Source organism: Ascidiella aspersa, chromosome 4, assembly GCF_963924565.1.
Source record: "Ascidiella aspersa chromosome 4, kaAscAspe10.2, whole genome shotgun sequence".
Taxonomy (NCBI): domain Eukaryota; kingdom Metazoa; phylum Chordata; class Ascidiacea; order Phlebobranchia; family Ascidiidae; genus Ascidiella; species Ascidiella aspersa.
In genome coordinates, this window is record NC_139450.1 from 26246662 (window position 1) to 26272026 (window position 25365).

General features: G+C 37.5%; 1 protein-coding gene across 1 annotated transcript; it reads right to left on the reverse strand.

Annotated features, from left to right (window-relative positions):
- Positions 1-3340: 3340 nt before the first annotated feature.
- On the reverse strand, positions 3341-24664 carry LOC146157195 (sodium- and chloride-dependent GABA transporter 2-like). The gene is made up of 13 exons (XM_083386374.1): positions 24396-24664; positions 21693-21824; positions 17058-17367; positions 15218-15350; positions 13573-13707; positions 12658-12761; positions 11440-11533; positions 10591-10734; positions 9169-9306; positions 8400-8603; positions 6083-6253; positions 5243-5348; positions 3341-3652 (listed from the first exon to the last, which is right to left on the reverse strand). The coding sequence occupies exons 1-13, from the start codon at positions 24547-24549 to the stop codon at positions 3627-3629; spliced, it is 1851 nt and encodes a 616-aa protein (XP_083242500.1). The 5' UTR covers positions 24550-24664; the 3' UTR covers positions 3341-3626.
- Positions 24665-25365: the final 701 nt, after the last annotated feature.

Here is a 25365-nt window from a genome sequence, read left to right on the forward strand (position 1 = left end):
CTTTTTGCTGTAAGTGTATGTCGCCATTTCGTATTCGCCCTCACAACGCGTTGTAAACTCAATGTGACGTTTTTTTGTTTTTATTTTTTTAACTATATCTCTCATGTTTGGCCGTCGTTAAAATGAAATACCCACATATCTTATAAAGTGATATCTAAAAAATTGGACTGTTCGGTGCAGCACAGTGCTTCGCAACCGTTGTGCCGCGACGTTCCCGGAAGTGTCAGGAATATAAATATACAGCAATACACTACACTACAATGTACACCAAAGTGAAAAGGAAGATTATATGTATTATTAGCATTTTGTGTTTGGTGAAATTATTCTTCAATGGTGATCCGAAAAAACAATTAGGCAAAAAACTACAAAACATAATCGTCAGATCATTTCGAACATGCCAGTAAAAACTTTTAATGTTCTCTCTCCGTGATTACAAGGGGGTTCAGACATGACTTCGGCCGGCAACACACAATAGGATTAATTTTTGTTAATTCCGTCTAAACACTTAATCCGCGTGGCGAATATGAACGTGATTCACAGCAGGAAAACAGCTAAAATAACATCGTTAAGCGAATTAACGATCCGCTAATAATTCCACTACATTTAATGATATTGAGATGCTGGTTGCACACCAGAATAAGCATTTTTCCTTTATTTATCGTCGTCCCGTAATTTCACTGTAAATACATAAAAAAATAGTTTATAAACAATCAAAAACATAGGTAGCCTACACTACGCACGGATCTGTAATGTAGCTTGTTAATCAATCTCAAAGCCAAAACAATAGGACATACAAAGCAACAATGTCCAAAGCACAATAATCTACAGTGCCATAGTATTAAGACCAACGACATAACAAAGCCAAGTATGCAGCAATATCAGCGACAGAAAATATCTTCTCAAAAACACATAAACCTGCCGGAATATGATTTAAAGTCACCGGAATGCGGCCTAAATGGGCAGAATAACGTCGATCTGTAGGGAGAGGGTGTGGGACGATCGGGGATCACCGGTCTGGCATCGGATGTTTTCTTTGGTGTCGTTTCGGCGCTCACTAAATCCCTTAATAATTTCACCCCTATACCATATTTGACCCCAAGCATTACCCACCAATTACTCCAAACAGTGCCAAAACAGCGGCGCCCTAACCCTCTCCCTTTCAGACGTTATTGTGGCCATTTATTTTAGGCTGTATGCCGACAGATTTCGGTCTTATTCAGACGATTTCGATTTTATACTGCACTGGATAATTACTGCGTATAGCCTATTTGGCTTTGATATGTCGTCCTAATACTATGGTTTATAGATTTTTCTGCTTTAGGTAGGCCTACCATATGTCCTCTTTTAGGAGGATTTGTCCTCTTTTCTCAAGAAAAGTAAATGGTCCTCCGAGGACACTCAAAAATGCCCAAATGTCCTCTTTTTTCGCATTTCGGGTTAGTTGCTTATACTTTTGAAAAGACTTTAAAGCGAGACGTTGTATTTATTTCCAAAAAATTACTGTAGCCATGAAACATGCTGAATTGCTGGTTTAAAAAAGGTTTTCCAACAAATAGGCCTACCAGCCCTGTACCTTCTTGATTGTTATTGCAAACATTGCGCCAGAAAAATTGCAACCGAACCTCACATGTAAAACGGCCCATTAATAAAGCAAAGGTGTGTGATTATTTACTTTGAAACGTAGGATTTTAGATCGTCACTTATAACGCTCTTCATAGCCGCAAACAGCAAAACCATCGCGCTCGCAACAAATATATTAATATTTGCGCTCGAATCGGCCAGCAGCATCAAATTTCCCATCGAAAATTAATCCGAGAATCCCAAAACAACCAAACATCCCAAAAATCAGCATGAACCCTCATTAAACTCAGACGTAACAATTTTGTTTTCGTTTTATTTGCCGGCAAAAAATGTCCTCTTTTTGAGTGCTGAAAATATGGTAGCCCTAGCTTTAGGTATTGTTGCTTTTTAGGTTTTATTGTGTGTTCCCGTTTTAAGCATTATTATCTGTCATCATTATTGTCTTTAGTTACGAATTAGCGTGTTTTATGATGTCTCATATGACATTATTAAGCATCTATTATGCCTTACTACCTGCTGTTCGCATTAGTTAGAATGTTGTTACATTAGAAAGAATTGTGACTCCACTAGTAAACCACAAGAAACATGGGTCAACTGACCCTTGAGTTTTCATAGGGGCCGCGAAATATCAAAGTTTGTAGAAAAGTTTGAGAACCTCTAATCCAAATAAACTTTGTCTAAATTTAATTACATAATGTTTTTATCTGCTTTCGAATTATATTTCTTCATATTAAGTAACTCAGTTTTGCTAGAGGAATCAGGTGGCACTCTATAAAGACAAATTGTATTAAATTATAGCATGCTTTCGCACAACCGTGCTTCATCAGGTCAAAGTATGGTTTACTAGGTTACTAATGGACTAAAATCGATTTGTATACTAATTTTTTAGCCAAACATAACACAAACTTTCCAAATTTTAGACGTTAAGCAACACTGGGAACCAGGGATCACATATATTTGCCTTTTACCCACCAATTATGTTTCACTTTTGCGCAAGAATTTAGGCCAGGGGTTCTTAAACTGGGGTCCATGGACCCCTTGGGGGTCCATGAACTAGTTTTAGGGGGTCCATGAAGGCCTAACTGAAATATTAGTGTAATTTTAAAAGTTACCATTTTTTTAAAGAAAACAGTTTAATTAATAATAAAACGGATTTGCACTGTCGCAGTTCACTTTCATATTTTTGGACCGAAATCATCAGATTTATGAAGTTTATTTGTATTGTAACGTCATTTTTGAATTTTTTCCCCTACCGTGGTCCACGCAAGGCCCCAAAGAAATTTTAGAGGTCCGCGGTAAAAAAAGTTTAAGAACCCCTGATTTAGGCCTACTAAAGCCATTGGTATCACGCACTTTTAATTAAATTCGCAAAGCGTTTAGGTTCTCATTTCAACTAAAAACTTAACGCAATTTTATTTTACTTTTGGTAAAGTATGATTTTATATGGGCACCTAAAAGTGTACATTTAAGGCTTTCTGCAAGACTGATCATCCGCATAAATTCGTAACCTGTGTCTACAAGATCGTTTTCTCAACAGTAGTCAGCAATGGAAAATGTTGTTTTTATCACAGATCGTAAGTCGCCCAAAATGCGTTGATTCGACTATTGCCTGCGAATAGTACAACCGTTTATGTTTTAATAGCATCAAATGCGCAACGATATTGGTTCTATATAGGCTACTACTTTTTTATGTAGATGTGACCCACTTAATTTCTTTTCTGTGACAGCTGGACCCTGAATTCAATCTCCTATCTGCATTTCTCAGAGAAAATGAATCACAAGTTCTTTATGTTGTGGCCGAGGCAAATTTTCGAAAATTTACTCGACGATTCAGAACAGTGATAATAAATTGATATCGACAAAAACGATATTAATTTTTGTTAATTCCGTCTAAACACTTAATCCGCGTGGCGAATATGAACGTGATTCACAGCAGGAAAAAAAGCTAAAATAACAACGTTGAGCGAATTAACGATCCGCTTATAATTCCACTACATTTAATGATATTGAGATGCTGGTTGCACACCAGAATAAGCATTTTTCCTTTATTCATCGTCGTCCCGTAATTTCACTGTAAATACATGAAAAAATAGTTCATAAACAATCAAAAACATAGGTAGCCTACACTACGCACGGATCTGTAATGTAGCTTGTTAATCAATCTCAAAGTCAAAAAGGTCATCTTGATAAAGATGTTTCGATACGTCTTTGTGTCACCATCAGTTAATTTGCTCAAAAGTGACATATTGACTGAAGCCCTAAACAGCAAACGTCATGTGATTCTTAAATTTATTTTGAATGCGGCGCACCAGGCAAAAAAAATTCGCGACACCTACAAAGAATAAAGATCATTACTTAGCAATCGCACCTTATAATACAAAGCAAGGCAATGGATATGGGTAAAATAACACAATGCTTCCAGCTAATGAAAAGTGTGTAATTTTTTTTAGAACAAAAAAATGTTATTAAAATTACACAATGTTTGGCGCACACTTATGAATCTCTAGGCCGCGGCGCATAGTTTGAGAGAGAAAAACTTGTATAGGCTTGTCAGGCCAAATTCGCCAGGAGCAAATTTAGGCCGAGAAAGGTAAAATAGAATTTAAACAATGTAGCCATGCGTTCAGGTGGCGATAAACACCTGGGAACACATTTTGTTGGATGGCTAAATAATTTATGCGATTCTTTGTGTCAGTACGTTGTTGTGTAGTGGGATCCAGGGCAAAGATTTTGCGGCCGAAGTAAAATAAATGTCTAACTTTAATACAAACATATGTTGGTCAAAGGGGACCGCCGTATATGGTTTAAATTAAAAAAAGGAAAAGTATGAGGTAAGTTAGTTTATGGGATACAGTATGGCATAAATTAACTGCGTGCTAGATGGCTATAGATAGCATTTTCGATTGGAGATTTGGAATTATTTTGAAAGTTATCTGTTATAAACTGTATAGGTTGAATATAACGATTTTAAATACTTTTTTGTTTTTTTTATTCTTTAAACTATTGTTTTGGTTACTTTTTTAACCCAATGCCTTGGATTTCTGTTTTATTCACTTTAACTGGGACAGTTTTTGAAACAATTAAAAGATAGTTTTTCTTGTTTCCCCGACAGATGTTTTACCAATTATATAGTTTATTTTAAGCACGCATATTTTAAAGCAGGGGTCGGCAACCTTTTTCTAGTCGCGGGCCAAAAGCAAACTCAGAAAGGTCTCGCCGCACAAAATGTGAACTAAGAATCAGGCGGGCCTCGGATCTTTTTTGCCGTTGAAACGTGTTTAATTACATTTAAGAAGGCAGTAAAGTGTTTGCGCAAAGCGCGAAAAAAGGCGTTTGTTTGGTTTAAAATCCGAGTTCACACGTTGTCATCCATATCACCTATGAAATATGTAACAAAACTACTTTGAGGAAACGCGATAATCTCAAATATTCAATCTAGTTCAGTGTTTGTTATCCTATTTGAAGTGCGGGCAGTCCTGGCGAGGTAAGCGAGCGCGATTTTTTTTTTGGTTAAACTGGCATTTCTTCTAAATTTCTTGCAAGTTTTTATTACATTGCCGATAATAAAAAATAAAAAAATGTTAAAAATATGTGTGCAATATTTTATACGTTTTCTGTTTGTCCGCGACGAACTTGGCAGCTTTTCACGGCGCGAACTCACCTTTCGTTAACGAAATAGTTTCCTCTTCAAAGTTGCCGAACAATTTCTCTTTCGTGTTCAGTCGCCGTTCAACGGAATCCGGAACACATCGGACCTCAGCCCAGCGCTAAAAGCAAACCGTTAAAACGTTTTTTTTTTGCATACCGGTAGTTTTCATGATTTTTTTAGGAAATCGCATTAAATTACTTTGTTAGCCGGGAAAATAGCCTCAGAGATGCATAGGCTATTTGCCTGGACCGATTTTTTTACGCTTGCATCCGTCAGTTATCGGTTGATTTGAACATACTTTCGTGACCGGGTGAATAGCCTCTTTCTTTAAATATAGTTAACCTAACCAATACCTAAATGTTTAGACGGAAACTTATCACTTTGTTTGCAAATACGCTTAGATTTAAATTCAAGCTAACCTAAAATGTAAAATTGAAGCCAATGAAATTCAAAAGCTCAAGCATAAGTTTGACATTTAAAACTGTAGCATTGGAATAAAAACATTCCCTCGATATCTAGTGCACCCCCGCCCCATACCGCGTTTTAATCGAACCCCTTTGGGGGCGTTGACTCCTGGTTGGATCCACCATGCAGTGTCGTAATGACTTAAGTCTACCTTTGTACATTTGACTTAAGTGGACTCAAATCACTATTTTCCAATTACTTAACTTTACTGAAGTATTTTGGGTAAAATGACTTGACTTGGACAAGTCATTTAGTTAGGCAAATGACTTTTATTAATCTCATGTTTTGGAAAAAGCATTTTTGTAAAACAGGTTATTTAGCCTACCTCAATTTTTAAACGTAAAAAGAGTTGCTTGCTAGTTGGCATGTTTTCGGCGTGGCCCTTACCTCTTTGAGAGTTCCTTTGGCTGAATAAAAACGGTAAAAAGCGTAGCCAGGAATCCATAGGATTGCCACCAGGGTGAAACACCAGCAGACGACCTGAGCCCAGAGTGGATAGGTGTAGGTGCGGTTGTACTTAAGCGGTTCGTACTGGACGAGGCTGTAGATCAGGATCGCCTAGAGAAAAAAGCGTGTTTCTATTAGTTAAGGCATGGCCAGTTTTAAGTTCAATCGGTATTAGGGATGGCCGATCATTTCGTAACGATGTCGATATCCGTGACCAAGTGGCAGTATCAGCACTCGTCCGATTCTATGAGGTTCAATCCGATACCATACTGATAGGCTTTTTCGCCTAAGGTTTTCGCAATGGTTCGCGACCAAAAGAACCGTTTTCTATTGTGAAAGTTTATCTTTATGAAAATTATTAATTTGATCACATTTTTCAACAATTATATTTGCTAAACTGTTTCCTTTTTAACTAAAGAAAAAGTGACAGAATAAGCCTTGGCTATCATGGCCTCCTTACGTTTTATTTTCACAAATTATGTGGCAATTGGAAATAACGTCATTTAAAAAAATCGAACAGTCTGAAGCATCATATATCAGTAGCGATATAATATATGAAGTATCTCACATCCCTATTCCCCAGTCACAATAAACATCTTTGACAGAACCTCATTAATTTGTATTCAAACCGTATTTGGTTTTGGCAACAAGGTTAAAAGCATGTTCCAAAAATGAACACGTGTCTATTTGAAGGAATAAAATTTCGATGTGATAATAATTGAAACCTAAACATAGCGTTGTTTTTTATTGTTGATCCGCCGTGAATACAGTTAAACCCAAAATACTAATTTTAATGCGTCGTTGAAATTCTCAAAATAATTCTCAATAGATAATCGTGGTATTTGATTTTTATTAACTTTTAATGGATACAATTATCAAAACGTAATGCGAAGCAGCTGAAATAATTTGATAAACAAACAGTGCAGAACTTCGTACTTTACAATTTGCCTAAGCATTCTCACATGCCGTTTTAATGGACTCTCTAATCTCCGTGCATAAGATAATCCGATGATTACACCCACAACAATTAGGCCCATACAGCGCCTGCCTAATGCATCCCAAAACCCTGAAAAAAGCAACTCCATACGCCTGCCAACGTAACAACCGCTAATTAAATCCGACGTGACCCCCTCATGGATGGCAAATCCCCCGAAATTCAACCCACCTTTCTTCAAATTCTTATATTGCCCCGTTAATTTTAGATTTTAGCCTCGCCGCTTAACTTTAAACACTCCGATAATTTCCACCGCCTCATACCAGGTTGATATTGGCTAACTGCTCCCACATGTTAACTCTGTTTACACCACCAGTTAAAGTTAACAGAAAAATCAGAACCAAAAATTACAGAAAACCGAAAGCAAATAAAATACGCTTTAAGGTCATCAACAACACAAAGAAAACACGTCAACCTAAATGGAAAACTTACACTGCAAAACATATGTATTTTATTTCCAGTGTAATTCTCCAACCCGAACTATGGCCACACTACCGAAATATATTAAAATATGCTTTACGGTAAAGAATAGCGGTAAAACCCAACCAAATAAATATATAATTTTTGTATAAAAACAAGAATTTTTTTACATTTCACAACCGGGTTTCCCTAATTCTTACCAGAACTTGGACTAACCAAGCGTGCCTTCATAACCTAATAGGTCCCACCAACCCCGATAACCCCTTCTCTCCAAGTCTGCCAAAAATTTCCGCTGAGCTCTTAATCCCGTTAAAGCCCTCGCTAACTCAACCTAGCGTGCCCCAAACTTGCCCGGGTAGCGGGTTCCGCTGATTTCACTACATTTTCTTAAGGATGAATATCAATGCTACCGCCACGTATTGGTTATCCAATGCGATCAGGTATTTTCGGACATCCCTAGTCCCTACCAAGGATGTCCGATACTTCTATTGCGATGCCGATACTCGATATTTTGGATTTAAATGAACTCGATCCGATCCGACCCGATAACGAATGACGTTATTACTATGTGCAAACAAGCAATAAATTAAAGCGTTCAAAAGCATTTCTTTCCGAAGTATTTGGCCCAAATTTAGTTTAGCGGTAAGACGTTCAGTTAAGTTTTTAACCTACTATTTTGATAAATTTAATTTCAAAAGTATAATTGCTGCGTACAAAGGCTGAAAATTAATATTTTACCAGTATACTGATACTCCCAAATGACATCGGGTATCGGCTCCGATCAGATATTATCGGACATATGGACATATCCAGTCCTCACTACAAAAAACGTTGCACTCATACCGTCAGCAGGGTCGGGGCTACGAACGCCCAGGCGTACTTAAACCAGGGAAAGGGCCGAAATCCCAGCATGTGGCAGACGTGGTCCCAGAACTTGCCGTATCCGTACAGCCAAGCCACGGTCATGCATTCGCACAGAGCAATGAAGAACAGCACCCAGCCGGCCCCGGCGTAGTTGTCGTACATGTTGAACACGTATACTCCACCCTGCGCAACATACAACAGTGAAAGTGTGTGATTTTTATTTTGAAACTTTGTTTCAGCGAGCCAACCCTTAATGTTGTATAGACAATGCAAATTAGTGTAAAACACAGGAACACAGTTTTGTTAAACAGAATGCATATTATTTTTTTCTTCTCAATTTGTGATTCTGTGTTTACAGGGTGGTTTGTGTTTAGGCAAATGCTTGTGTAGATCTTACTCTGGCCGTTTCGGTCTTATTGTGATGGGTATAGATCATTTTTTTACGGTTTATATGGTATTCGACTATTGGACATTAGTCATATTTTGGCTTTTATCCGAACTGTTTTATATTCTGAGGTTGATATTATTCTATTTTCCGTCCTAATGCAGTCCGTTCAAGACTGTTGCGACGACACACTCTTTATGGATCGAATATCAGTCGCGTTTTGGCAAAACGGTGATATTCAAACTTTCTCCTTCACTTACATTTGTTATCATGCTAAGGCCGGTTAGGGACACATTCTTTATCGGTCGGATAGCAGTCGCGTTAAGTGAAAACGATGATATTCGAGATTCCTCCTTCACTTACATTTGTTATCATGATAAGGCCGATTAGGAACTGGCCAAAGCACAGAAGCGCCACAAATAGCTCTCTCCGCCACGGTCCGCTGAACAGGCGTGGTCGAAGGTCAACCAGGGCCGTGATGATTGCCTCTTGACCTATAAACTGGACAAAGAATGGTAATTGTTAAATATGCTGCAAAACATGTACGGGATGCAAATAGCTCTAAAACGTTCTTTCAAGCTCGTTTGTCTTAAGGTGAATTAAGGTTCTTAAATTGGGGTACGTGGACTTGTTTTGGGGAGTCTATGAAGGCCTCATAAATCTTTGTGCGTTATTTGATATCTGTAATAATAAATTTTTCAAAAGAATAAAATGTTTAAAAAAAACTTTGGCCTCTCATTAAAGCCATTTAGAATACTTTAGTTGCATATTTAAGCAGGAGCTCTACTAAAACAGCAGAATAAGTTTATTTGTATTATGACGTTATCCCTTGGTCCATACAAACCAAACAAATATTTTAAGGGTTCTTGTTTCAGAAAAGTTTAAAAATCCCTGTGTTGAGGACATTTGCGTTAGGTGTAAAGCGGAAAATTTCTATTCGCTACGATTTAACAACTGTTTCTTGCCAAACTTCCAGTACGATCCGCCATTGCTTGGATGTATACTGTCATATAAATAATTAATTATTAAGGCTCTGAAATGTTGATTCATGGCTTAGCTATGCAAAGTTATCAAGTACGCTGTTAGTTGTTGTTTCATTTTGCAGTAATTTAATACTCTTCAAGTAATAGTAAGTCTGTCAACTCGTGTGCTAAGTAACACGATAATGTCATAGAATACCTGTGTATGCAGCAATTTAAATAAATCGTGCTGCAATAAAAAGTGACAGTGCGAAAAGCTATATTTTTTGGGGCTTTGGGCAGTGTTGAAGTGACTTTAGCTTTTCAATGACCTGAAGTAAATAAGTGCACTTGAGGAATTGTTTTCAAATGATTTGACTTGACTTAGGTTCTTTACCAAAATGATTGTACTTAAAATATTTTGAGCGAATAACTTGTCTTAGACTTCATTCTGTCGAACAACCTGTTGCTCATAATCGGACGCGTTTACCCAGTTATAGTTTAACGTTTCATTATTAACACAATTACTTGACTTCAAGTTGACTTGTGCGGCTGATAACTTTGACTTGGACTTTGTGTGGTGTTATTTTTCTGCAAAATACGTGACTTGGGCTTGAATCATTTATTAAATGACTTGATTAGGACTTTTGTTTACAAGACTGGCCTTTGGCATTATAGGGTCAATAAAAACCGTGAAATTTATGATGTTTATTGGTCGTTTTTTTCCTGTGTTAAATTTGTAAAAATCTTTGAGGGAGCGATTGTTCGAAAGTGTTATAACGCCGATCATGTAACGCGTATAGCTAAACTCGTTGGCTTCCAGCACCTCACTGTCGAGTCCCAGAAGGAAGATCATGATAAAGAAGAGGACTGCCCAGAGCTGGGGAAAAGGCATGAGGGCGATCGCTCTCGGGTAAGTGATAAAGACCAAGCCAGGGCCGGACTCCGCAACAGTGTCGATCGTTGTGTTCTGTAAACAAAGTGGTTTTTAGTTGTGTTCTGCAAACAAAGTGGTTTAACGTTGTGTTGTGCAGACAAAGTGGTTTATTAGGTTCACGGCCGGATACATACAGTTTATCGTGGGAGTTTTATTATTCTCGTATATGAAATCTAGTGAAGTAATTTGCAATGTCAAGTCGTTTTTATCCAATAAAGTTCAAGCTTATGCTAAGTTTGTGCAATTCAATTCACGTTTGACTTCAACAAAGATATTTTGAACTATTATAAATGGTAAAGTATATTAGGATTTGGGGCAATGTTTTGCATGGCAATTAATAGAAACTTAATATATTTACTTAGAATTTTTTTTAAATGTGCAAAATTAGGTGCACTTAAAATAAGTTTACATCACATGGTTTAGCCCGTAAGTCATTCTAAAAACATTGCCCATTGTTTGCTTCAAAACTTGTCGGTAAACATGAGTATTTACATTATTGGAGATAGGAAACCGTGTATCAAAGGTGTTTTAATAAGAAGATTTTTTTTTAATTTAATGCTGAATACCCAAATAAGACGTGTGCTTTGTACCACTCCAAAACGAAATGGATTTTGCATTAAAATCATCACAGTAGACGTCTTAATACAAAAATCTGGCAGAACGAGGACAATTTAGTTTAGACTTAAAATAATCATAGCAAAGACAAGTTAAATCGTTAATTTTCTGGGAATAAAATACCTGCTCTTTGGCCATGAATCCTAGGACGCTGAAAACTGAAAAACCGGCGATGAAACTGGTGCCGCTGTTGAGGAAGGCAAACATCACGGTGTCTCTGCGTAAAATCACACAAAAAAACAGTAACTAGGACGCTGGAGCCGGATTAAAAGTTTTCAACCAATCTTTACTGTTCCGTAAGAAGTTAGAATATAATTTAATCGCTTCATGCCTCTACGATAGCAAATACGGTTTTATAAGAAAGACATAATATGGCCTTGCCAAAAAAAAATGCAAGGAAAAATAAACGCGTGCAACAAACACGATAAACAAAACATTTGGCGATAACGTATAACCTCTGGTCGTTTAGCAAGTGTATGTAGCATGCCAAGAGCATCTGGTCTGTTTTGATGTTTGCAAGAAAAGTAACACCATGAACATCCGGACAGATTAAAACAGACCCATTTTTTTCCTTTCGTATGGCGTTACCTTGCTGGGCCGTATAGACACACCCCTTTTCAATTGCATTCCCTGACGTACACGACTGCGTTGTATTATTTTGGAACGCTTTGCAAGCCTACAACGGCTATTCTCAGCTAAAGGGCCCGACGAACCTGTGGTTAAACCAATGCCGTAATTAACCGCAGCGCCTATTGAGAGCAGGGCTCTAAAGCTTGCCCACAGGCGGCAAGGCAGAATTCTAAAGTTCTGAAAGACCTTTTTATCAGGGGCTCGAACGGAAACGGAACCGGAACATTACTCCGGCAAGACGTCACAACTTGTATTTTTCAGAGTCAAGTTAAACTATGTTTAAAATTTTATGAAAAAAATAAATAGATATTAAATAAAAACGGTAATTTTTTACTAGATTTTTTAGTTATGAGTTGCATATTTAGTAATACGTCAAGAAACTTAGTTAAAATTCGAGATACAACTTAAGTATCATAATGCTCTACGTTTTTGACAGACATTTTTAGATTTAACGCAATTCATATTGTATGATATCCGAACTGTAACTTTATAAACCGCTTTTCGGTTTAGAAAAAAAAATCAGTCGAACCGGATTCCGAAAAAATCCTTAAACCCGAACCTCACCAAAAACGGAAAAGCCAAACCGTTCGACTCCTTGCTTTTTGCTACTTCTTTCTCGTAGCAAGGTGTATAGATTTGGTCTTTCGCGTTATAAACGCCACAGTTTAACAAATGATGCTACGTACAGTGTAACAAAGTATACTACTTTACCTGTAAATGTTGTGACGGTAAACGTTGTAGCTTCCCATCGCCACCATTATTCCGTTGGCCAACGAATAAGAATAGAACACCTGGGTAGCGGCGTCTGCCCAAACCTAAACAAAACTACTTTAGCGAGAGTATTATTGAATGTAAACCAGCTAATGTACTGAACCTATTCAATTAGAATAGATGATTTTTAAAACTTATCCAAATCGTGTGACATGTTTTGACTAATTATAGAGGATAAATGGTTATAGAACATTACAAAGCGAATTCATTAAAAAAAGGATAAAGGAATTTATAAAAATTGTAGCAGTATAGTCAGCAAACTTTTAACATTTTTTATAACGCGTCGGCTGTAAATGTAATGCCAGAAATACGATAAAACATTGTTTTTTTTGCTACAAAACCATACATGTCGGCATTGTTAGGTAATGCTTTAAATGTCTAACATTTGGCAGTTTAACAATTATCACCAGGAACTATTCCAAGACGATTTCTGGCCAATACACACGACAATGGTTTATTAAATCTGATTAAATGACAAATACCTTAGAAACAATTAGAAAAAAAATAAATAAATATTCAAATTACGAAGGGGAAATTTGAAGCCGTTACTTTTTTATTCAGTCGGTGTTCCAATTCTAATCGTCGACTGGCAAACTAAAAAGGCCGTAGGAAAAAGTAGCATTTGTGGTAAAATGTGAATTAGATTAAAACTAAAATTAGATCATACAAGCAATTCACAAATTAAATAGAATTAGACACATTTCACTTTATTTCATTGATTTGCAAAACCTGATTTATCAAAGTCTTCTCATGTGTGCTACACAGTCAATAAACCATGGGACGCTAGCTCGCGCAAGAATAAAAACATACACACCAAGTTATTCTAGTTCACCTAAGGCAAAAAAAATATTTCACCTGAGGCCTCAATAGCTTGGTGGCGTTCGGTTTCAAGTAGAAGACGATTCCTTCCGAAGCACCATCAAGGGTTACCCCCCGAACCAGTAGCACAAGTAGCATTAGCAGCGGGAAGGAAGCAGTGAAGTAAATTATCTGGTAAAGGTAAGCACGGGTTACTTGCACGGGTTACTTGGTAGCACTTTTGTAAACAATTCATTTTGAATTGTTAAAAGTCCAGTACGGTCGTTTGCAAACTTCAGTTCACGTCCAGTCATTACGAATAATAGCAAGTCAAGTCCAAGACAAGGCATTGGTATTCAAAAATGTCAATTACTAAACCAGTAAACTCGTCCGATCTTGAGCGTTATATTTATTAGCTAATTACAAAAAAATAACAATTTGCAGGAGAATCGTTTTCCAATATAATTCAAGTTGCCTCAATGATTTACGTCGAAGCCAAGGTATTCTTGCGACAGACTTAAGTTAAGTCAAATTAAAGTCAAGTCAAATCACTTAAAACTACTGACTTAAAAATACTGACTTGCAACACTGCTTTGTAGTACATTTGGAGCGCCAATATAATGCGGACAATTTTCTTCTATTCCCAGAAATGGAGATAAAGTGCGGCTAATAGTGGCAAAATTATTACGTTAAGTTACAGGAATGCTTACGTTAGAGCTTTGAGGAAATTAAAATACTTAAATTGCACTTTTCCCTATACATTGTGTACGTAATTGTGTGACGATTTTCTTTCATTGGTGTGATGACTTTAGTAGTTTGTTTGGAGTTAGCTACATTTCAATTTTACCATCTTGGTTCACTTCAGTTAGAGTACTGATAAACAGGTTGATAAACAGAGAGTTTTGATAATTTTTCCCATTGTATTTGTGTCTTGTAATGAGAACTCACTCGGAACAAGGAAAGCTTATACTTGATTTAGCTAACACTAGTGGAACTCGACAATAAACTAAGTGAGCCAGGTTAATGTCAGCAAAAGGCAAATCAAAATCTATTCAAAATTAATGACTCATTCAACCTTGGGAAACATTTTGTACAGCCCCAGGAAAAACAAATTTTATCAAAAAAAAACTATCGAAAAAACACTTCAATCCAAGTTAAGTCCTTTACTCATTTAGACTTACGTCCCAATAAGTAAGGTCATTTGTTCAAAAAACTGAAGTCGGTTTAAAGTGGTTTTACCAAAACGACCTAAGTCAAGCCAGGTCATTCGAAAACAGTAACTTAAGTGCAATTAAGTCAAGTTCAAGTTAAGTCATTATTAGAGCAACTCACCTCCAAGTCATATCACTTATATATTAATAAGACGATAAATCATTGAAATAAGTAAACATGTCCGATTGCGACCAATATAATTCAACTAAAAAATAACTAAAACAATACTTAGCAATCTACTCGTTTTACGTTTAAATCTTGAGAAAAATAGCTCAAATTTGTAATAAAATGTAAATAAAAACACTTAATTTTAACTCAAGTCATTCGAATCAATGACGTAAGTCCAAGTCAAGTCATTTGTTCAAAAGACTGAGTTCAAGTCAAGTGATTTTATCAAAAAGACGTCAAGTCAAGTCATTTAAAAACAGTGATTAAGTGCACTTAAGTCAAGTCATTGCAACACTGGTTATTGCATCGCTGCCTTCCCCACCTTTGCAGTCCACTGCACTCCCTTCCATATGCAAAAGTACACGACGAACCAGCAAAACACCAGACAGACGAGCAAATCCAGTTTGATGGATCCGAGGTCGTGAACTCCGCTCGATATTCCCAAGATACCGCGTCTGATAGATTATGGAGTTTATTACGCGGTGACGAAAACCTAGTTTGCCTGGGCCTTGTAGCAGTGTTGTAACGCAAAGTAATACAAACCAATGGAAAAAGTATACGCCTTAAACCAGGGGTGCCCAACTCAAGCATGCCGACGTGCCAATTTTTATATAACTTCTTCCCGTGCCAAAGTTTAGCAACTATTTTTTCCTAATACTAAATGCGCTTTTATACAAAAAATAAAAAACAGTATATAGTGTTATGATATCAAAAGTAATTGTTTGTTGCCGTAATTGCTGGGATTGTTTTGTATTGTGATATATAACAAATTTAGTTTTTTTGAAAATTGGCTGTATTTTTTGGAGGGCTTGCGTGCCCTTTTTTATTAGGTCGCGTGCCACATTTGACACGAGTGCCTCATGTTGGACACCCCTGGCCTAACCGGCCTGGAACCTTATTGGACTGGGACTTGACTTGTTATTTTTTGAAAAGACTTGACGTAGACTTTAGTATCACTTAAATGTAGTAGTAAATCTTAACGGCATGTTCGAAAATAACGCTCCTTTAATGGCCTGCCAATATTGCAACATCACAAAGCTGAGGAATAGCGTACGTTCTTCACATATGTTACACCAAAAGCTACCTAAAATTAATATCTACAGTATTCAAATTCAATTTGGTGTACCTGTGTCCCCTCTAAGGATGTCCGATAATATCGTATCGGATCCGACACCCGATACCAAGTAGTGGTACCGGTATTTGTCTGATACCAGGCTGGTATCGGTGCCGATCTAGTACCAAATTGTAACAGACGATTAATTCATGATGTACGACCCAACGCGGCGGTTCTACCTTACAGGTAAACTTATCAGTAAAAAAGTAATTATTTAACAACCGGAGTTACAGTCTTTATAACGTCAACACAAAACTTGGCATTATTTCCTTGAAAAAATTGCGTATATATGTTTTGACGTCGTCTTTCTTGATATTATTTAATTATAACAGCGATGTAATTTAAGATCGTGTTACGGGCAATAAGACTGGCCGGCACTCTGAAAACATGGCTAGGCATTACAGCGGCTATTCTAAGGCCAATTTTCAGCGGTAGTCAGACGCCAGCAAAGCAAGTAGCTTGTTTTGCTGAACGTTAGAACACCGCCCACAAGACTGACAGTTATAGGTTACGAGATTAAAGGTTACATGTCAAGTTTGAAACGAGGCGAACGGAAGCAGGAAAACTCAGGAATTTTACACGCAACAATACGGAAAACTTTACATCATCAAATATAATATTATGTAACTGAAGAAAATATTTGGCAAAAGAAAGCTGAAACGCGTAATATAAAACTCTATTTATCAATTCGTAATATAACTTAATGAACTCTAAGATTTGGCTTATGGCAGTTAATTTAATTAGGTGTTTAATGTGTTAGTGAACACATAACAGATCGGATCGCAATACCTTTTTGTAAATCGTTATCGGAACAAAACGTTAATTATCGGACATCCCTAGTCTTCACCACACTAAAAAATGTATGCTGTTGCTGTCATGTTCTTTCGGCAAATTTTTTATTAAAGTGCAAACGAAGGGAATCGAAATGTTGGCATTTTAATAAAATCTTGCCGGAAGAACAATTTTACAATTGAAGAAAATGTATATAAACGGTTTTAACAATTATCCAACAACAAACATACAATATCTTTGCTGCTGGTGGACTTACTCCCAATATTCGGTGACAGAGGAGACGCGAGCCGTAAGATTGACATCGGTCAGATTGGCGAGCGTCCAGTTTCCAGTAACGGTAGTGACCGTAGCAAGAGGGGAAGCGGTGGTCAGCGAGCTCACGTTATCGCTCGTAGCGTGGGGACCCCCGAAGACGAAACAGCTGGGGGTGTTCCACTCGTTGCCGCAAGAGTCCCAGGGCAGAATGCGATGGAAGCTGGCCACGATGTAACGTACCGCCCAGCACAGCACCGTCATGTAGTAGGTGTGCACGTTCAGGCAGACCGTCAAGCTGGCAAATCCGATACCTTGCGACGAAAAATTGGTGAAATGCAATTATTGTCTTTATTATAATAATATATGGGCCGAATTTTTTTTTTTTCGGGACGTGTCTTGTTATTGCTATTCTTTTTTGGTTGTTATGGTATGTTTCACACCGATTTTTGTCCGGAGCTTCATACAAAAGTATGCATCGTAAAAAACGAAATTTTCAGACATGGCGTAGAATGGTATGTAGGTGCATATAAGTATAAGAGGTTTATGAGGCTGGACCCCTAGGGGCTTTAATTGAAGGGGGGGGAGCAAAAAAAAATATTGTGACGTCATTATTTAAGCTCTTTGTAGCTATCGACTACTATTTCCTGTTAATATTTTCCTGTTAATTTTGGATTTTCGATGTACTACTGTTATTATTACTACTGTTATTATTGTGATGATTTGTTTGCCGACATACCTCTGTTGAATTCTTCCTATTTCTCAAGCTTTTTGTTTTGTATTTTGTATTTTTAAATCTTCATGGTATATTTTTAACCTTGCAATAAACCAACAATTAAATTTCGATGATATTTTAATGGTTTGTTTCTTTTAAGATCATGTTACGATCAGGTAAATTTCAAAGCGATTATTTTTTATGGTAAGTATTAGACCTTTTACACCCTTTACTTTAAGTCTTATAAAAAACGTAAAATACCATTAATATATTTATGACTGATTGTTCGGGAACCGATGATGTTGAACTTTTTCCAACATCGCAATGTCTTTTTTGTTATTCTCGTTCATAATTAAGGTTTATTTAGTATCTTGCGGGATAAAAATGGTTTAGTAGCATGTAGTTTTGTTTATGGTTTCCATGTTTAAAGTTCTATGTCTGTTCTGAGGCGATGTCAGCTTACCGTTTCCCCACATTGTAATATACAGATTGAGTATGTTTGTAATATAGAGATTGTGTCATGATAAGCAACATGAAACGGTATAGGATACCTTTTCCGACTCGTTTTACCGTAATTAGTTCTGCGTGTTTCTTTGTTTGGTTAAAAATAAGCAGGTCTCTTATAAATTAATGCGAGCGTTGTCAGCTGCGTTTTTGGTGGATGATTCATCTTCTTTAAACGGTCGTAAGTTAAAATAGCTGACGGTAAAGTGAGTAATGTACTTACACATATTAAGGGTCTGGAACTGCTGCGGGCGTTCCAAAGTCAAAGGTCTCTTTCGGTTCAGCGCGGCATTCGGGCGACCAGCTTATTTGATAAGGATCCGCTTTTTGTCAAAACCCTATCGATCGGGTAATTTTGCCCGACAGGCGCGAAGCTAAATTATTGATGCTTCCCGGTCGGCTTCGGGCGCCATAGAGAAGGACGATGTTATAAAAAAAATTGAAGTTTTTTTCCGCCCTAATGCGATGTAATATTTATACGGACCAGAAAGGTTTCGTCGTTCGAGCGCCCACATAGAACATCTGTCGTACGTTCGTACACAGACCTGGTTGAAAACCACTGCACAGTCTGTCGGACAATTGCGTGAAAGTCCGATCCCATGCGAATAGACGGCGACGTGTTCGGCGGGTTACTTGGGCAAACAGGTTGACTGCACACAGCTAAGTGAAACCGCAATAAGGCTCGGAGCTGTGCATATGCGAAAATGTCACAGGCCATCTGGGGTGGGTATGTTTTAATCCCGCCAAATAAGGAAATAAGATGGGGTTTATTTTGTTCGCGGTTGCCCTTCAGCCCCTTTACCCTATATAGACTTATATCCTGTCACGGGCTGCATATTTAAACAGCTAACGGAAACCTAGCCTAGGACCGTCTTTGGCTGGAATCCATCATAACCCGAAACACCTAATTTCTGAAGAGGAGATATTTTTAAAAAAATTTCTGTTGATTTTTTCTGTTTCAGATCTACCCCTGTTTTAATTGAACCCATACGCCCTTTCTCGGTTCCCATTACACCAACAGCTGCCGTCGTGGTTTTGCGTGGAATGGTGTCAGGTCTTTGTTGCCTTGCTTTCCCACAGGTATTGAATATAGCGCTGGTTGCTTCTTATACGCTTGATCAGTGTTTTTTCAAGGTGTATTTCTCCAGCGGTTTCCCAATTTTTCGGCTTGCAACTTTTTGGTATTTAAATGAAACACTTGCGGTCTCTTAAAACTACCGGAACCAGCGTTCTAAACAGGTCATTTTGAAATGATTAAAGTCATTTAATCCAGTGTTATTGAAACACTTGATTAAGTGCACTTGAGTCCAGTTAAGTCATTGACTTAAGTCATTGCAGCACTGCCAGGAACGGTTATTGCGGCAAAACTAAGTCGCACCTAATCGATATTTATGCTGCTCCAAAGAAACCTTTTAATGGAAAAAAATGCTGAACCAATCTCTTTAGAGAATCGGGATTTTTTAAAACCTTAATGTCAGCTGAGCGACAGTTTCTTGGTAGTACGACTCATCCAGTCAAAATCGTTTTGACAGAAAAACGACAAAGATTAAGGCGATAAGCGCTCGACGAAACCGCCAAGGCATATTTCACCGCCGGCGGATTTTGGTAACGTGCGATTGCGAACCACCAAACCAGGAAGAATTTAATTTCCTGTAGCAAGCAATTTACACTAGGCATACAGTATAGTGCTTTTCATTCTAATTCACAAAAACAAACTATTCGTATTATTGTGCTCATAGGCACGCCAGCAAGCGTGCGAAACCTGAATGCCCATTGTACTCCTGAATGCTCATTGTACTTTTCTCATTGTGCCTTGCAGTGTTTAAGCTCGCTTACCACGTTTTGGTATTTCTGTTATGTAGAAATTGTGGCTCGAGCTTTTTTTAATTTTTTCAGTGTGCCGAAAGCTGAAAAAGTTTGAGAAATCACTGCTTTGTAGAAATGATTCTTGCGTGTTGAGGCTACAAACGATAAATAGCCGTTCTAAGTTATTCATAGTGTATACCCCGAGTCACATGGTAACTTTTTTGTGTGAAAAATATATTTTTTGTGTTTAATTTGGCTGAGTTAATGACCGCAAAATGCCAATTACTTATTCAAAGAATAAATTGAATGTGATATCCTTTAACTATTTAAAAAAAAGAAATATTATAATTGCTTTATCTTCTACTTCGTTTGAACTTCCCAAACGAAAGTTTGTGTCGAATAGACCAATTCACATTTTGCAAATGCCTTTAATTTGGCGACAGCCTAGTGTTTTCGCCAATTTGATGTTGCCAAAGTTTAAAGTTAGCAGTTGTGGATAACTCGTTGCCAGACGTATAAAATTTGTCTGATTCCAGAAGTATGTATTTCTTGTACCTGTTTGAACGACCAAGGGGTTTATGACTCGTGTTTGTCGGTCAGTTATTCGTCATGAACTGCCCCCCCTAATCTTTCACGTACATGTCGGGCAGCTTCTGCTATTTCAATTTAACCAAAAACCGGCATTTTGCCGTTGCTTGTCAAAACGTTGTCTGGTAAATGTTTGTGGCCATGAAATACACCGACGTCTGTGGTTACGTATGTTGTTGGTGGTTGCTTGTTTGCTAAGATTGCCGTTGACATGATCTTGTAATGTCAAGCGGGAAGAATTCTGACCTTAATCCAAAACCTACGCTCATAGCGTTATGTACCTTCAGTCATATCGTGTTTTGCCAGCTCTCTTTACGCACGACTAAACATATTCAACAACCGTAAACCAACCACAGTTTGTTACGAATTCAGCTAAATTTGAGAAACGCTTAGGCTGCCAGTCGATTATAAAGGGATATTTACACGAAAGCGTTTTGTCAGATCAATCGTGATGAGTCGAACACTAAAATACGCTCTAAAAGGGCATTTATCCTTGACAAAATTGTTAAAAAGACTACCCGCATTTTTGTTTTGCATGATCTGTGTTTTTATCGCAGTATGGGAAAAGCATGAAGTCAAAATCTTGTACAATTTAACAATAAACACTCTAAATCTCCAAAATAGGCTATCATTGACAGAAAATAAATATTTGCTAAGTTTATTATAAAGTGACAATAATCTAAAATAGGAAAATTTTAAGGTATTTTAGTCGGATTAAACGGTGCACTGAGCACTTGTATCAAGGAGACATATTTTAAACAAACGCAGAGGCGTGCACTACCATATATCCCTACCTTTGTTGGGTATTATTTACGTTCTACAAAGTATTTTAAAGGAAACAATTAACTGTGTTTAAACAATCAACATTGAACAATCAACAAACAACTGTAGCTCATTTTCAGTTAAGCACAAACTGTCGTTTCCCCATAAATATTTAGCATAGAATATTTTCAATTGACTAGCAAACGTTTATTTTCATAGCAACAGGTTTCAGTTCAGTTTTATACACAATCAGGCCACATTTACCTCTCATAAGCGGAAACATTGACCAGGCTTTGGTGACTCCAGAGCTCGTAAATTGACCGACCGCCGCCTCCAAAAAGAAAACTGGAACAGCTGCTCCAACCAGAAAGATCACGTATGGGATGAGAAACGCTCCTGATAGGGAGGGAATAGTTTAGTCATAATGCAGAAAATACCGCTTAAATAAACCTTTTAGCGGTACTAACGCTTTCTTGGCAATGCGGTATTTCAATAATACGGAGCCGTTATCGTTGGTCAATGCGGCTTCAAAAATGGCTTATGAATAATACATTCATAAGCCATTTTTGTGGCTGAGAATGTATTGTATTTCTATTAAAAGTCAACTGTAACTTGACATAAACAGTTTGCCAGGCTTCATCTAGTTTAGGATGTTTGCTTTGTAAAATATTGTCCCAATTAAGAAATCCACCAACTTCAATAGCTTGACATGTAAGATGTAACTATTGACTTAATTTGCAAAGGTAGTGATTTAGACTGGGAATTTACTTTTTTCTTTTAAAAAGGATTTAAGTTTAAATTAAAATTTATTTGAAAATGCCTTGGTACCGGTAACTAATACAACATTTTAAATCGAAAGATTAGGCTTTAAATTGGCCTCGGCAAAGTCGCAATTCTTTTAAATATATATAGAGTAAGTTTATTGCTCTAAATTTAATTAGCCCGACCAGACGTGAGACAAAAATAATGGCGAAACTAAATCACGCCTCAACCAGCAACAAATCAATGCGGCAACCATGCCCAATCGAATTTCACGCAGCTAACGAAAAATCAATGTGCTATAAATCCTCGTTACCAAGAGAAAGTTTTCTCTTTTTTCCGCCAATTCGATCCCAGAATCCTTTCGATCAATTAGGTTTTTATCAGATTAGGGATCGACCAAAAGTCAAATCCGAAATTTCAAAAGTCCATTAGGATAGACTTGCTGGCTTTGCGCGTGTTGAGCGCATGTCTAAACCCTAAGTCTAAGGAGAGTAACATCGGATTACTTGAGTGTCATTTGGAGAGCAAATGGACACTAATGGAGTAAAACGTATAAATGAGGGAAAAAATATATAAAAGTATTGGGATGTCCGATACCTAAATTTCTTTTCCGTGACCGATACTGGATATTTCGGACAAAAAGTATCGCCCAATCGGATACAAAATGACGTCATTTGTATCGTCAAACAACAAAGATAATATTTAGATGTTAAAAGGTGTTTTTTACAGGTACTAAGGCCAACATTTGCGTTACATTTAAGACGTTTAGCCACGTACAGTTTCTCCGGGAATGTTTCGACGGGAAATTCCCGAGATTTCCCGCGAATTAGCAATCCCGAATCCCGGGAATTTTTTTTATAATCCCGGGTATTCGGCAACATAGCAAAACTCTTAAAAAAATTGTCGTTTTTGACTAATATAAAGAAAAAAAACGTACCAACCATGTTAACGTCGTTGCCTGAGTTGCTTAATTTACGCTTACCAGCGGAAAAACTTGATTAAATTTATTCTACCAATAAAAATGCGCCCTGCATATGCGCCTTTTTTTTTTTAAATAAAAACAATTAAGGGTCCTGACTTTAATACGAGAAGGTCTTGTAAGATTGCAGAAGCAATGCTACAGAACATAAATGAGCTTAATTAAAAGTTTGGAGCTAATATAAAATAATTTCAAACGTCATAATGACGTAATTTTTCACGGCAAGTTTTCATTTTTTAATCCCGTTTCCCGGGATTGAAAAAATCCGGGAAAAAGAGAAACCCTAAACCGGTACCGGACATCCCTAATGGAAAGTATATATGTGTGTCGTGGGGGTTGGGATTTATAACTTCTACCACAAAAATGTATCTAAATTAATTCGAGCTTTATAGGATTAAGTCATCATTTACATTTTTTATATTACACGTGGATTCGAATTATGTGAAAGAAAGTCCTTGAAAAGAAGATCGAAACCGCTGACCGATATCAATAACAATAATCGGTATTCGTTTGATAATGCATGGCGTGTTAAATTGTTCGTGGGTTTCTCGAGTTGGTATTGGTAATGTAAAGTCGTTTACTAAAAGTAGCTCGGGGTTGAACAAAATCACTTACTCGCACATATTTGTGTTATACAATGTCACCTTTGTAAAGGGGTGACAGATCTTATCGTTGACACAGCTAAATACGAAATACAAAAATGTCCCTCTTTAGCGTATTAAGAACTTCCACTAAATATACATAGGCTACTATATTTTAATAGTTCATTCCAAATGCTATTGCTATCAATTCGGACGGGCGTGTACCGATTCTTTAAGTTACTGGTAGGTAAGTCCGATAATATCGGATTGGAGCCGATACCCGATGCCAGATGGTAGTATCGGCACTCGTCCGATACTAGGGGGATGTGTCGATCCGATGCCATTCTAATACGTGAGGCAACTAAACTTCGAAACACTAAAGAACATTCTGGCGTAATAATTTGGAAAATTGGCTTTGAAATTTTTAATTTCGTTTATTTTGCTTGTTTGAGTTATGATGTCATTCGGTATCGGATCGAATCACGATACTTTGAGTCAAAAAAATTAGGAATCGTTAGACCAAGTATCGGACACCCCTATTATAGTCACTGTGCATCGGTTTCGAGGGAAAATCACACGATACCTTCGCACATGTTACCCAGCAGCTGACGTCAGAATGACGTTGCCAACTACGTCACCCCTCACCTCCGCCGTTCTTGTAGCAGAGGTAGGGAAAGCGCCAGACGTTGCCGAGTCCGATGGAGCCTCCGGCCACTCCGAAGACGAAGTCGAACTTGTTCTTCCACTTTTCCCTCGCCTTCTCATGCTGGGAGCCATCCTCGGGCAAATCGCTCTTCATTTTTTGGCCCGGAGCCCTGCTGGTGTCTCTCGGTTGCAGTGATATCGGCACAAGGTCGTGTGTTTTATATGTATATATATATATTGATAAACTACGAAGTGTTCCTGCTTAACTAGATCCTGTTAAAGAGGAGTTTCGTTTATTAAAGTATAAATGACACAAACACTTGGTGGAACCGCATGCAGGGCTATTGCTTTTTATCGTTATGACAGTGTTTTTCGACCTTTTTTGCCGGAAGGCGAAAACTAAGCCAAGTATAACAGATAACCTTGTCGAACAAATTGTTTCCATTGCATACTTTTTCGAAGCAAACAAAACATGAGAAACTAGCATTGATAAGTTAAAATTTATTTAATACAATCCATTTGTTCCACGACATTTTCAAATTTTGGAAAATTTTCTCACAACAATCTCAATAAATTGAAACACATAAAATTATTAAAGTCATCGACCCTAACAAATTCCACGGCAAACCAATTTGGGATGGCGGCACATGGGTTAAGAAACACTGTTTTATAATCTGCGGTTTCCTCGACTTATTTTCGTTATGAAACTTAATGTCAATGGTTTACTTTATTTTGTGGAGCGCTTCCTTTCTAGTTTTCGGTTTTATATTTGAGTGCGTTTCGCTTTACAGATCGACAAGCAACCAGCTATAGTTTTGACTTGAACTTGGTTGAGCTAGATTTGCAATGAGAAAATATAGCAATACTGTATGGCGTATGGGCACCTAACTTGCATAATAAGTAATTTAACCTTAAGGCAGCGGAACCACAGAAAAGATCAAGGTATTGCGGCGACCTTCAGAACACCATG